The sequence below is a fragment of the Antrostomus carolinensis genome, unplaced genomic scaffold, assembly GCF_000700745.2.
Source record: "Antrostomus carolinensis isolate BGI_N321 unplaced genomic scaffold, ASM70074v2 scaffold19674, whole genome shotgun sequence".
Classification (NCBI taxonomy): Eukaryota; Metazoa; Chordata; class Aves; order Caprimulgiformes; family Caprimulgidae; genus Antrostomus; species Antrostomus carolinensis.
This window is the reverse complement of record NW_010310348.1, coordinates 138,462-152,724: the sequence shown is the minus strand read 5'-3', so window position 1 is coordinate 152,724 and position 14,263 is coordinate 138,462. Positions and strand designations below refer to the sequence as shown.

The 14,263-nt window shown below is 36.6% G+C and overlaps 1 protein-coding gene across 1 annotated transcript in view; it reads left to right on the top strand.

The window, feature by feature from the left end:
- Window positions 1-5,432: 5,432 nt before the first annotated feature.
- The window catches only part of DPP10 (dipeptidyl peptidase like 10), a 90,624-nt gene continuing 81,793 nt past the window's right edge, over window positions 5,433-14,263 (top strand). Inside the window, exons 1-2 of the mRNA XM_010166402.2 lie at window positions 5,433-5,532; window positions 6,006-6,067. Coding sequence (XP_010164704.2) covers window positions 5,433-5,532; window positions 6,006-6,067 — 162 coding nt within the window. The remainder of the gene's footprint in view (window positions 5,533-6,005; window positions 6,068-14,263) is intronic.

Genomic DNA, 14,263 nt, shown 5'->3' with positions numbered 1-14,263 from the left:
GGGGGGGGCAGGGAGAGGAGATTGGGAGGGAATTGAAGTTCGACTACTTGAAAGTTTGTAGAACATAACAAGACAGTAGGTAACTACATCCATCTCTAAAGTTCAAATCATATCAAGTCAGTCTAATTTCTCTCTGTAGTTGTACAAAAAGCCTGGTGAGTAGATAAGGAGCAGCAGGTATGGTACATCTTTCTTCTGGTAGAGTCTTACTTGCTGTTTTCCATGGTGTTGCCATCAATGAGCTGAGGAAACAAAAGAGACCACCATAAATAAAAATAGATTTCAATTCTGTGCTTAGAGTGAATGCTGGCAAATAAATGGTTCACTGTCAAAAAAGGTGGATTTTTGGTTCACAGGGCTCTGGCCAGAGACCAATGATACTCAACATTTTCTATACTGATTTGGATACCAGAACACAGAGTAAATTATTTAATTTTGCAGATTATACCAAACTGGGTTACTGGCAGCCTGGGGGACGAGGTTAAAATTGAAAGCAATCTGAACAAATTGGAGAAGCAATTTGAATGTGTGGGTTATAATTCAATAACTATAAAGGCAAGCTCTTACACTTATTTGGGAATAAAGCTAGTTAACAAATACACAATAGGCAGTGTATTCTAGACAGTAGTATCGTAGAAAAAGGTATGGGGATATGAGGCAGGTCTCAAAGTGAACACAAAGACATAACGTCTTACTGTTTAGGGAAAAAACCCCGAAGTATCTCACTTTAGTGTTTAAACACGTGTTTTCTGTAGGACACGTGAAGTCTTGAAAACGTTACTTAGTTTACGAAAGAACTGAGTTTCTTTAGCTTCAACAAGAGAAGCCCAGAGATGTAAGTCTTCAAATATGTAAAAGGTTCCTGTGAATAGTAAGATGATATACTTTTTTCTTTTATATGCTTTTGTGATAGGAGAAGTAATAGGATTAACTTGTAACCAAGGAGATTTATGTTTGAATGAAGGGAAATCTAACTCTAGGGGTAGTTAAAAACTGAAATAAATTTCTTAGAAAGCTTGTAGAGTTTCCACCCTTGGACACTTTTAATTTGGTTAAACCAGCATATTCTAAATGCTTTAGGGGCAGCTCATTCTGTCTTGAGGTGAGACTATGGTTGGTTCTCAGATTTTTGCATCAAGCATTGATACTTGGGGTACTTAATCTCATACTGCTTAGTATTACAGTCCCCTACTCTGTTTCAGTGCAGAGGATAATCCAATAACAGAGAAAGTCTATTTACGCACATCTTGGAGACTTAACAAATTCCCTTTTCCTTATTGATTGCAAAACCTGTTTAAGTTGCATTAAGTATGATCAGAATGTTGATCAGCTCTTCTGCATTAGCAGACAGGGTTGTAAGATTCTAGTTTCTTTACTACATCAAGCTCTTTTCTCGCAAGAGCATGTTAGAGAAATGCATCTCAAGCAAATCTGATGCAGCTTGTAGAAAAAAAAAAATAATGATTAGGAAAATTAGGTAAATAGGGAAAAAAATTGCCAAAAGAAATGATTCAGAAGAATGTGATGTAAGCTCTATTTGTGCTCAGATGTTAATGGAAAAATGAATTTAAAGCTAATATTCTGTAATGACAGTTCTTAAATTTATTGGTGTCTGTCCTACCAAAAAGTAATATAATAGGCTATATTGATAGAACATTTGTATTTGTGAATTATGATAATTTGATAAGTTGGTTTTAATTTGCTCTTTTTTTTTTTACTAGCAAATATTTAGTTAAGTTGCACATGAAAAGTCTACTGAAGAATGTAAAGTTCCAGGCATTTTTTAAATTATATTTTTTCAAAAAAGGGTGTTTTAATCAGTTTGCACACACCAATTTAGTACTCAGAATTAATTGCATGCTAATTAAATTAGACAGAGGATCATCTGTCCATGTTAGAAAGTTAATGATAACTCGTAACTTACTGCTAAAACGCTGTGGACGGAGAACTTTACACTCAAACCACTTTATTTCTTAAAATGTATTTATGAAATATAATGCAACACTTTGCTGTGTGATAAAAAACTTTCCTAAGATGTAAAAGAAGTAAATGTGTTATTATTAGTGTGGAATAAAATGAACAGCCTTGCTAGATACAACCTTGCTGTACAAAGCATTACAATGTCTTTATCTCATCTTTTTTATTTCAGAATTGCCATCACTAGAAGGGTAATTACTTGAGAAGCTCTGTGGTCAGATTAACTGCAGTGACCACAATGGGAAGACTAGAAAATTTTAGTGTTACATTTTACAGCTAATGGTGTCTAATAGAGATTCATTCAGGTAGGAGCTGTGCCAGAAATGCAAATGGAAATTTAAAAGGGTCTGCTTGGGAGTACTGGAAAAATGCAGGTTCTCCTAGATAAAAATTATAACAGGCTCCTAGATGTGAGTCCTGATAGACCAGCTCTGCCAGAATAATACTTATGTAAAGAAAGCAGTCTTCTGTAGGAAGCCTCATCAGTTAATAACTGGAATGGATGATGAGAGAGTTAAAATTTCTTCTATGAAAGCAGGTCATTAGCTGCCTGACTAACTTTACCTGCTTCCCAGGTACTGATAGAGAGGTGTCTGCTAACAGAAAGAACTCAGTAGCATTTAGTTATATATATGTTAGCTGTCAGGTACCACTGAGCTATTTTTTTGAGGGGGGCGGGTTGAGAAAAAAGAAGACATATCTGATAAAGAATAAAATTCTTAATAGACCCTTATAAATTCCTAACCTACTAAAGGATTATGCAATTAATCATATAGCTTGCACCTGTATATGAACAAGCAGGAGGTTAGAGATCTGTGTGTGTCCTGTAGTGCTGTGCTTGTGGGGCACGCTGCTCTTACTGATTGTCATTCTTAATATTGAGAGAAGGATTGATCAACTTTTTAACGAGTACTAATTCTTAGGGTCACATTTAATCTCATTCCCAAAGCATTCACCTCTAATCTATATATATCTCTGCTCATTTAATATTAGCTGGAATGGGAAATGTGTGTTGTAAGGTCATTCTGCAGACTCTTATGAAACATTTATTTGTTTAATGTCAAGCTGAGGTCTACATGTGAAATAGGTGCCTGAAATGGCTCTTTATGTTCGTGAGGATAGCTGTGCTCTGTACCACTGAATACTGTGAAATTTTGTTATTTAATAAAATCAGAGGCGATCCAGACTTTGAGAGAGTTCTGAACCACTTATGCCACTTTGTCTCGAGCCGCAGAACCAGATCAATCTCAATTTTAATCTCAGCTTTCATATTAAATGTATAGATCATAAAATATAATTAAAAGAAGTTGAGTAAGAGTCATTCAAACTGCTACATCATTATTAGTAACAGAGATTCTGTAATGACTTTGCTAAATTGACGATAAATTTCTGTAAGGGAAAAGAAGCTTTCAGGGAACTTGATTGTGGAGATACAGACCAAACAGAAATGACTTTTCTTCCTCGTGAGTATGTGATCTGTTGTGTATCTCTTCTGACACATGAACCATATTTAAAAAAACCCCTCCAGAAACCAACCAAACAAAAGAAAATTATTTTTAAAAGAGCATATAGACATTTAAAATGGCATAGCTCAATAGAGTCCAAAGGGTTAGAAAACAGTACAGCAACTGAGAATTTGACCAGTGAATTATAATAAAATAGCCACTGCTTACCTGGAAATCTAAGAAGATTAATTTGATTAAAGTCCCATTATTACTTTTAAAAGCACACAAATGTGTATTTTACTAGGTAGTTCCTCATATTAAATGTGCTTAAACATTTTTATAACCCCCACTACTGAAATTAAAAAAAAGGATTGATCTGTTTTTACTGATTATGTACATAATCATTTTAGGTTTAATCATTTAATTCTGCCCATTGAATTACAAGGAAGACAAATGAAATTTCAGATAAGTGGTTATATTGTGGAACTTGCCCCACTTGACTATGTGAAAGAAGCATAAGCACTTTACATGAAGTATTTGGTGTAAAATCACTTAGATTTATTTATATTTTGATTATGATGGCTTTAGCATGTGTGGAAAGGGTAACAATTTCCAAGACCTTATGTGTCAGCTTTACAGAGGTATTTGAATGCCTAAAGGTGCAGATAAGCACCAAAGATGATCTTTAAGAACCATGCTATAGGTATGCATCTCATTGACTTATTGACATCCCATTGACTTCATCTGACACCTAAATGCATCCATCTTTAGAAAGTTTACAATTCTATTACCCACATACGTTTTCTGCAGAAGTAGCATTGAAAATGCTGTTAAATACGGCCATGAGAACTCTGGTGGTGGTGTTACCCCTGAAAGGGAGCTCCAACAAAGAATAATCTGTTAAAGTTATAACCTGTCCCCATGGGTTTCTAACTACTTAGTTCATCTCCATGAACAAATAACTCTTTAGGGTTTCATTGTGAAAATAACTGAGAATCTCCAGCTGTCACTTCTCTTTTATATATATATATATATATATATGTATACACACACATATATGAGTGAACTACTGTGAACATATATGTCAACTTAATACTAATGCATATTAAAATTTACTTATTTGTTTTTGGATACAAAGCACACATTAATGAACTAACTAAAATTTACAGAGATCAATACAAAGATTTTCATCAGAGTGATAAGTTTCCTGTAGCCATCTCTTTTCAGATACATTCACACTACAGATGGGAGTGGTTAACAGGATCAGGCAGTAAACTATTTTTATCAGTACCTAGATTTGAAAGGCATAAAGTGAGGATATGCTTCCACAACAGAGCATTTTTTCTTTCAAGAAATCTGTTCCTTTCAACTTTTCTTTGTCAGGTGATCTGCCAAAATCTGAATCTAGATTATTTGCTTCAAAATGTAATCAGAAACATTTATGTTGGGTTTCCTGAACATGTTTGAATTAATTCCTCCAACAGAGTGGCTGTTGAGCTTGTTAATCTTCGCTATAGCAAACCCCACCAGAACCTTTACTTGTTTCTTGAACAGTATTCCTTTTCTAAATATCACCAACTTTCTCTCAAACATTGTGGGATCAGAGTAGAAGCTCAGAAAATATGCAAGTGACTGTTGGAGGGTTTCAAAAATTGACTTGTAGCCCATGCAGCAGTGTTAAAAGAGCAACTCCAGCTGAGCCTTTAACTTGGTGTAGTGAAACGGGATCATGGAAACATTTAATCTGTGTATGAGAAGATAGGTAGTGTTACTGATAATTGCCTAGCTGATGACTGATGTGAAAGATTTTGAGCGCACTTACTGCAGCTTTTACTCAGAGTTTATTAGAAAAATATTTTTAAAGTGTAATCACTGATGTAGCTTTGTACTTGAGATAGCAACCTGAGATTGCATCTCATAGTAAAAGGTGTCCTACAACAACTTGAAACCAGGAACTGTTCAATGTTCCTGTGCCTAGCAACCACCATGAAATGCAGTCAGTTCGTAAGCATGATGCACTACGGTGTAAATCTTGTTTGCGCAGATTATCAGAACAGAGCTTTAATGAAATACTTGGAACTGATGGCTGTGGATGGAAATAGAGAAAGTAGTGAGTTGACTGATGTGGAAATCTATAAATAGGATCAACAAAATTATGAAACGTTGAAAGACAGGGAGGAAAGATCTACCATCACAACAAAATCAGTTCTCAGGGGAGCAATATTAATACAAGCAATATTGTCTGTATTATCAGCTATGCAGAAATGTCTGTGACACATACTTTTGGTATGTTCTTTACCAACCAATACAGATGAATAAAATACAGACAGTTTTTTCGATTCTGCTGAATTAATTCTTGAAGATGAAGTTGCCTTTCTCTGCTTTGACAAGGGAATAAGTGAAGATGATGAATGACATAGTTGCCAGTGCCCTTTTAAATGTTTTAGCAAAAGCACAGTGCCAAACAGGAAGGTGACTGTACTTCATTTTATCAGATATGTTAACACAAGTGGAACCAAAGCTATGTTACATTGAGGTAATGGAAGGAAGATGGGTGGCAGTAATGAAAAAATTTTGCTTCAGATATTCTGGGAGAAACAGGCTTCTCAGGAGCCATTGCTACGTACATCACTAATGGTGATCATGTAAGTGAACTAAAAAAAAAAAGCTGTTTGGCATTCCTTAACAAGAGTTCCTATCTGACACTATTTAACTGTGAAATACGTAACATGAAGAACAAAAGAAGTTGTTAATTATTTTTAAAATAGAACAAAAGTTGTGGTAAGAACATTCTACAGAGGAAAAGGATGAAAATAGATTTTAAAAAACAAAAACACCACCACTCTACCATTCCAAAAAACTAGATAAATAAGGCAATGAAGTGTCAAGCTAGCTCCTTTTTCATTGGATCCTGGAATTTACTACTTCTTTTTTAAAACAGGGACAAGTAACCTTCATGGAAAGCCTATGTCTTTCTAGTAATATAGAATTACTTAGCCTGAAGGAAAAGAGTCAGCCTGACCCAGGTCATTCCTTAAAAAATGCTAAGGCTGAACTTCCTTTCACTAGAAACACCATTGCAACAACATAATTGAATCTGCTGTGCAAGTGGATATAAATGGAGGTGGTTGACACTGCTTTGGCTTTTGAGAAGTAATACATAACCCTGTAATTGAAAACTTTGCCCCAGAGCAAATGCTCAAAGACAAAAAGGATCAGTGTGTTTTTTCAAACATTTTAACTGTCCTGTCTCACAATTCTCTTCTTGTAGCTTAATGTATGGCAGGGATTTGTCCCATCTACATTATGCATGAGGAACCCATCCCATCTTTCTCAGAAGAGGCATTGGCTGCATTCCTGGCTCCTTGATCAAAGAAAAATTGGCTGACTGTCTCTTCTCTGACTAGGCCAACAGGTCAGTCAGGAAAGCAGATAAATCTGCTAGCATTTGCATCTCTCAACAGTGTTGAAAGGAGGAGCGTTGAACGTGAATTCCTGCAAAATGAGAGTTAGCAGTTACTTTGGTATGGATAGAATGAAAGATCTTTTAAAATACATACACAGGCAGAGTTGAAATACCTTGAAGTAGATGGCAAAGACTAGACTTTTATGTAACTGTCCCAGAGAAATGTGTTAAGCACATCTTTGCAAAGTTGTCTTTGTTGCACATCATGCTTTAAACCAAGCTTCAGTCTCATGCTCTGCAGAACACTGATAGTGTGACAGACCTAACAGATCAAATGGTTGTGTCCACTTTTTAGAGAAATATTAATATGTGCCCCTTTGTTACCCAATTTTTGTGTTCTTTTTAAGCGAGAACAAGTCTTTTTGGGTATTTGAGCATGAAAGGTTGTTAGCCTGGGGTCTTAGGCGATAAATTAATGTTTCAGTGAAGGCAGTCAACCACCTGCACAAATTTAACCTTTTAAATTCTATTTATTGTCTGCAAATATAGCACCAGATTAGATGTTTCCTGGAGGGATGAGTTTGGTGTGAGGTATTCATCACTTTGTTATAGCTTCTTTGAGATCACCGTGAAGTAGTCCCTTTTACTAAATGAATAGCTCTCTTATCATGACCTTTTAATCGCTTCAACCTAAAGAGGTCTTTCATTTGCTACAAGAGTCTACTTCATGTTACCCCTGTCAAAGGGGCTATAATATCATAAAACAGCCACAACAGAGATTAATACAGAAATATGGTACAATAAGAGGAAATTAGTGAAGGTAGGCCTAGTTGACTACAAGCAGCATCATGGCTTGCTAATGGGAAGTGCTGGAGTGGAACTAGCTGTGAGCTCTATTGTTGGAAACTGCATATAGAGGTGATATTTTGCTCAGTTTTGTAACAAGGTAGTGGTACAATACAGGGGAACAAGGAAGGGGAACAATATAAGCCAGCTAGCAGCACCAGCAGCACCAAAGAAATCATAGAGATTAGGGAGATGAATAGGGCATGACCAAAAAGGAATTTTAAAACTAAAGATGAAATTTAGTCGTAATAATACTTGTGGAACTTACTCCTATGGACAAGATTTTATTTTCATGCTGTCTTAACATAGGTATAGTTCATTGAAGATACTGGAGTTCACGCTCCAGTTCAGAACTGATGTAAGAAGGAGAGAGATACAAATTGCAGTGTTTAAATCATTGGAATAGTTTAAACAGGGTTTCTAAAGAATGGTTTGGAGGGATGGAGTCCTGGCCGTGTTGGCTGCCTGAATCGTAAAGGTTTGATTGTAGTACAAGAGCATTTAAATACGTGGATTTCAAAAGTAGTTGGGGAACCTTTTCACAGCTCAACCTACAGGCAGATAAATACTCAAAGTCAAGACAGACAAACAGTCATTTTCTCAGAAAAACTCTGTTAAAGACTAAATAAGGAATTGAATGCTATTGAGAAAAACCCAGTATCATACAAAAAGTTTCCTGGAGAGGCTAGCACCCAGAGGTACCATCATCTTGGTATCACTCTGGGAGACTCCCAGAGAAAAGGACTTACCACAAATGTTTTTATTCCTGCTTCTCCATGTGGCATATCCATGCTAAGCAATTAGCGATGATGCTAAACAAGGCAGTGAAAAGCGGAAGTTCATGTATTCAAGTACTGAGCTGCCAGATTCCTGAGAAAACCATTTGCCTTCTTCATTCACATCTTTTATCCTCCAAAAGGGGAAGGCTCTACATGCCAGTCTGCTCTGCATAAATTCCCTTCATCAGTACCAAGAACCTGTGTTTTCCACACACTGCAGATCTGCTTCCTGCTTTGCCCCCCTGCTGCCTGTTCTCTTTTGATCTGATTCTCTTCATTTTCAGTCCTTTAAGGGACTCAGTTCTGTTTTGTTCTGAACTTGTTCTGTCTTTTTATTATTTCTCTTTTTTCCTTTTCTGATATTTTTAGCTCTTTTTGTCCTCCTTCTTCCATCTTGCATCCTTGCTAGTTTACCCATCTGCTTCCCCCCAGCCCAGTTTCCATGTTTCCTTTGCATTTCTTGAGACCCACAGGCATTTATCTCATTGCTTGTCTGTAGGGTCTTTTCATCTCTTCATTTCATTTGTAAGCAAACAGCAGAGGAGCATCTTGTATCTGCTTTCTTACTGCTGCTACAATGAGTCAGATTGTCATGAGAAGAAAAGGAGATATTGAGACTGTAGTCTTTATTTCAGAATTGTCCCATTGTATGCCTTGATTTTCTCTTGTATCCTCATAATTTCAGGGCATCTTCAATTCAGTTTTGTGCTCAGAGCCTGAACGTTTTATTTTATACAGAATGTGATTTTAGAAAATATTTTCTCAACAGCTTTTTTACCCAATTCTTTGCACATAATATTTTAATTGAATCAGCTTATGCACATTTTTTTGTAAATATCACCACATGTAGAAGTGTGTCTGTTCAAAATAAGGTGGTATTTTTTCTACATTTCCCAATTTTCTATTTAGCAATCTGTTTGAATAAATACAATACGCAAGGAACATATTACCTTGGAAAAACTGAGAAGAAAACCAAGTCTTGGCTCGATTCTTTCTTCTACAGAGCAAACTAAATTAAGCCATCACAAAGCACTCTAAAGAGACTTGATGCAGCTCTGCCTTCAGAAGACAGTGATTTAAGACATATTTTGGTTTCAATTAACAGTTTTCAATATGTGTGGAAAGATTCAATCCAAGTTTCCCATAAAGGATGCCTGTCATACGGGACTTGGGTTATACTGGAAGGACCCTGTAAAGAAATAAGGCTGTTCAAAGTATCAGGCAGTATTAAAGTACTTAAATACATATTTTTCTAAGATAGATTTAGTATCCCCAGCTGCAATGAGCAGAAGCAACCACCCTCACCAGCCTTATATTTATAGGGAATTAAAAGTTCTGGTGGTGATGTCAGAATGGATATCTTCCATTTCCCCTTACACTAGTCCAGATCAAAATATTCATACACATTGTGAATCTGCCTGCAAATCAGTTCAGGAAAAGACAAGTTTCTGTAAATCCCAAAATATTCATAAAGTAAAAATTTTAATCACACTGAATATGATTGTGAGCATACACTTTAAGATGATGTGCATGTACATGTGTATCAACAGAAAAAATGTGCACATTATGCTTGAGGCTTGAGACTTTCCAGCTTCACTGTCATGTAACAATGATTTCAGTGAAGTCATACCTGGTTTTTAATGCTGAAGGTGAATAAGACAGGAAAAATTCACATAAATTTTTGTCGTAAGTCATCTCATACAAGTCTCAAGAAACATATTTTACGTGATAGTGTAACTAATAGAATTTCAAATGACAGTGATATATGAGGCTTTCAGAAGTAGCAATGCAGAACATTCTTTTTTGAATAATTCACTCATCTGAAGTTATTATATATTCAAAAATGATTGAGTTGCATATCCAGATATAGGATGGTCTATCAGCTCTTGACGTAGGAGAAGAAAAAGAAGTTTCTGCAGTTATTCTGAGCTGTGGTTTGTATCACATTGCTGTTGGTTAGATGAACTGAGTTTAATTGATTGTGAATTAATTAACATTCTGCAGTGGATGTCTCTTTCTTAAGATAATGAATCTTATTGAAAAATTACATGTGGAACAACTGAAGCTTTAGCAGATTTTCTAGATGTGTTTTTTTGTTTAGGCTTCCTTGTCAGCCTTTTTTCTTACAGATAAATTATGTACCTAGAAATGTCTCACCTTTATATTTATTTTGGTTTGGCAGCATATAGTTGTTATGGCTGGCAATATTTCGTACCCCAAAGTATTAATGCTAACCATAAATTATTGCCAATTATATGCAATGGTTCTTATCAACCATTACTAGTGATTGATGTTGATTGAAACAAATAAATACAATACTTTGTGAAGTTATAACCTTGTCATTTAACTTCAGTGCTCAGATTCATAAAGCTATCTTAGATGATTAACTCTTTGCAATTAGGTACAGAGCTTTCAGGAACAAGATATTCCACCTCTAAAGGCTAAAAATTGTGCAAAAATATAGAGATTTAAATGTCAATATTAACAAAATTTACCTCTAGTTTTTTGCTTCCAGAATTGGGTAGACACAATAGGATTCATAGATGGGTGGAAGTTAATCATCTCATTATTATAAACTCTTTGGTTGGTTGTTTCTCAGGGTTTACTCTGAAACTTATTGAAGATCACATTGGGAATCTCTGTTTGTGTATCATACTATTTAAAAGTATGAAAAGTCCCATAAACTTTGTTTCAGATGTAGGAGGTCAGGCACGATGATCAGATGATCATAGCAGTCCTTTCCAGTTGTATGAACTATGAATTAATGTATCATTAACTGCAGTTTAAAATTAAGGTAAGCTGAAGAGATTTACTGGGTTGCAGTGCAAATACACAGTTCATGGAGGAGTTAAATTCTGTGCCTCTCTCTACCCCAGATATAATCCATATGAAATTAATCATTAACTCATGTGAGTAAATTTCTGCTGAATCTAGGACCAGGCAAATAACAGCCAAGCACTACACCTTCCAAGAACAAAAGATACCACTTTACTGAAGCACGGGTGTGAACCATTTCTGGTGTATACCCCTAAGTGAGTCAAGCTTTGGTATCAATACACAGTCTGAGGTTTCACTGTGTCCAGTTCTGGGCTCTCCAGTTCAAGAGGGACAGGGATCTTCTCGAGAGAGTCCAGTGCAGAGCCACAAAGACGATGAGGGGCCTGGAGCATCTCCTGTATGAGGAAAGGCTGAGAGAGCTCATGCTCTTCAGCCTGGAGAAGAGAAGACTGAGAGGGGATCTTATCAATGTCTACAAATATCTGAAGCGTGGGGGCCAAATGGATGGGGCTGGGCTTTTTTTCAGTAGTACCCAATGACAGGACAAGGGGCAATGGGCAAAAAGTGGAACACGCGAAGTTCCATACAAACTTAAGGAAAAACTTCTTTACTGTAAGGGAGATAGAACTCTGGAATAGGCTGCCCAGAGAGGTTGTGGAGTCTCCATCTCTGGAGATGTTCAAAACCCACCTGGACGCTTTCCTGTGCAACTTGCTGTAGGGAACCTGCTTTGGCAGGGTGGTTGGACTAGATGATCTCCTGAGGTCCCTTCCAACCCCCACCATTCTGTGATTCTCTGATTTGTTGCCATGGCATGAAATCAACAAAATTTCAATCTTTAACCAATTTTATTTTCATAAATATGCAGAGTTAGTCCCTTATTGATATGGTGTGTGTGTTTTATTCAAACTCTTCTTTTGTAATATAAGTGTTATATAGTGGTTTCTTGTGACTGTGGCTCAGAAGTTAATGCTGCAGAGCTCTTTCTTCACTTCTTATGCACTCAAGCAGCCAATTACGTGAAACCCAAAGATGACCATGCCACATTTAGTTGTTTAGAAGCAGTTCCTATTCTAGAAGACACATGGAGTCGGACTGTACAGGCAAATGGGGATCATTTGAAGTGAATGATAATGGAGTTTTAAGGGAAGATGTATTTCATCTAAAAATGTTATTGATAACATTAACGTTATTAATTTATTTAAAACATAAATTGCAAAATGGATGGAGGATTCATCTAGCAGCTGTACTTTGCCTTTGGCAGTAGTCATGCTGCTACTAACATCATCTTATTAACTCCATCACAGGTTTTAGTAACAGGAGCGTCGCACATCTCGTAATACAAAGAGAAGAAAAGACTATATCATTTTTATTGTTTTGTGAAAGTTCTGGCTCAGCACATTAGACACTGATTCCATTCTCTTTGCACTGCAGTCCTAGCAAAGTCACATGTCCTAAAGCTCATAAAATGGAAATGAGAAATAGGAGTTTGTTATGTGAATGTTGATCCTTTTTTTTTTTGAGAGAGAGCAAGAAGTTACTGCTTGGAATCCTGATGGCATAAGGCAAAGACTAACACCCTCCCACTGTAACTCATTTGCTTGCAGCAGACTGCCACAAAGGATGAAATCTGGCCACAAATCATGTGGTGTTCTCCGAATGCATAGCAGAATAAAGGGTTTGTGTTTGACATTAATGGCCTACTCAAAGTCTTTTCTCATTTTCATTGATGGAAATCTGAATTACACCAGTGTACAATGAGCGAAACTGAGAGTAAAATATTACTAGCTATAGGAGAAATAATTTAGACAATTTGCATAATTTATACAGATAATATGTATAGACTTTGTATAATTTGTATAGGCTGTAATCTTGTATAGAGTGTGAATATGAATATATAGTAACTCAACTTACTGAAAATACATAATACAACTGTTTGTTTTGCCTGGCTCGTTTCATACTAGCTGAAAATTAAGTAACAAAAGTCAGATCTCTAACCGTACAATGGAATATGTTGTAGAACCATCCAACCTCCTTCTAGTCTTAATTTGTACGTTGTTGCACTATGTGCAGGTACTAATTGCAGTCTGACAATGCTGTGGCTGGATCAGTGCGGCGTCATGCTTCAGAAGCCGTGCCAAAGCCCCGTATCGCGAGCTCATGTACAAGTAGCTCAGCGTTGCGCTTCATCACGCTCCCAGATCACTGGGATCAGATCATACTGAGTTAGATGGGTTCTCTGCATCTGTGGGATAGACTTACACAAAGTCATCAACACAGTCTCATATTGCCTGCTGTGCCACTTGCTTTTGATACAACTGTCGCAAGCATAGGGCATTAATTTCAAGCCCTCCAAAAGGTCTCAGTAACCATCCTGTGTGTCTGTATTTCATCACATTTCCCTCATATTCTCTCCATTCTGCATCTGGTATTCAGTTACTCTTTGTAGTTCATGGCATGTTCTGCAGGCTCCATTTTACTTCCAAGACACTTTTATCCCAAAGGCAAAAGAGAAAGCAATATACATTTGCATTTCTTTGTCTAAATTGAATTTTTGAGTCTTTAGTGAAGGTTTATTGAAGGTTTGATCTGGGAACTATGAATGTGGTTCTGTGTGTTATCGTGTGGGAGTACTTCCTTGCATGGATGACAGATGAATGATTGGTTAACTTTTGTTTCGGCCTTGTAATCGCTTTACCATGGCAGAGTCTTTTGGTTTGGTTTTGAGCATAAGTAGATTTTTCAGTAATTCTTCAAATGCCTCATTCAATTGTAGAAAAGAGGATGAAGGCAAAATCCTACTTGTGTTGCTGTTCTTCAAGCTGTGTACAACAGCCAGTAGTTCCTGTGTCTGGCACCCACTGAGGCAGTTTGAACACATGCCAAATCATTTCACTAATGTATAATGAAAGATCTTAAAAAGCAAGAAGGGCCATGGACGAATGAAGAAGTGAGTGTCCTTGGCAAGATGTATTCCCTGCTTCAGTGTGTCCTCTCCCTTGATTTCCCAGTTCACATGTATTTTGTGATAT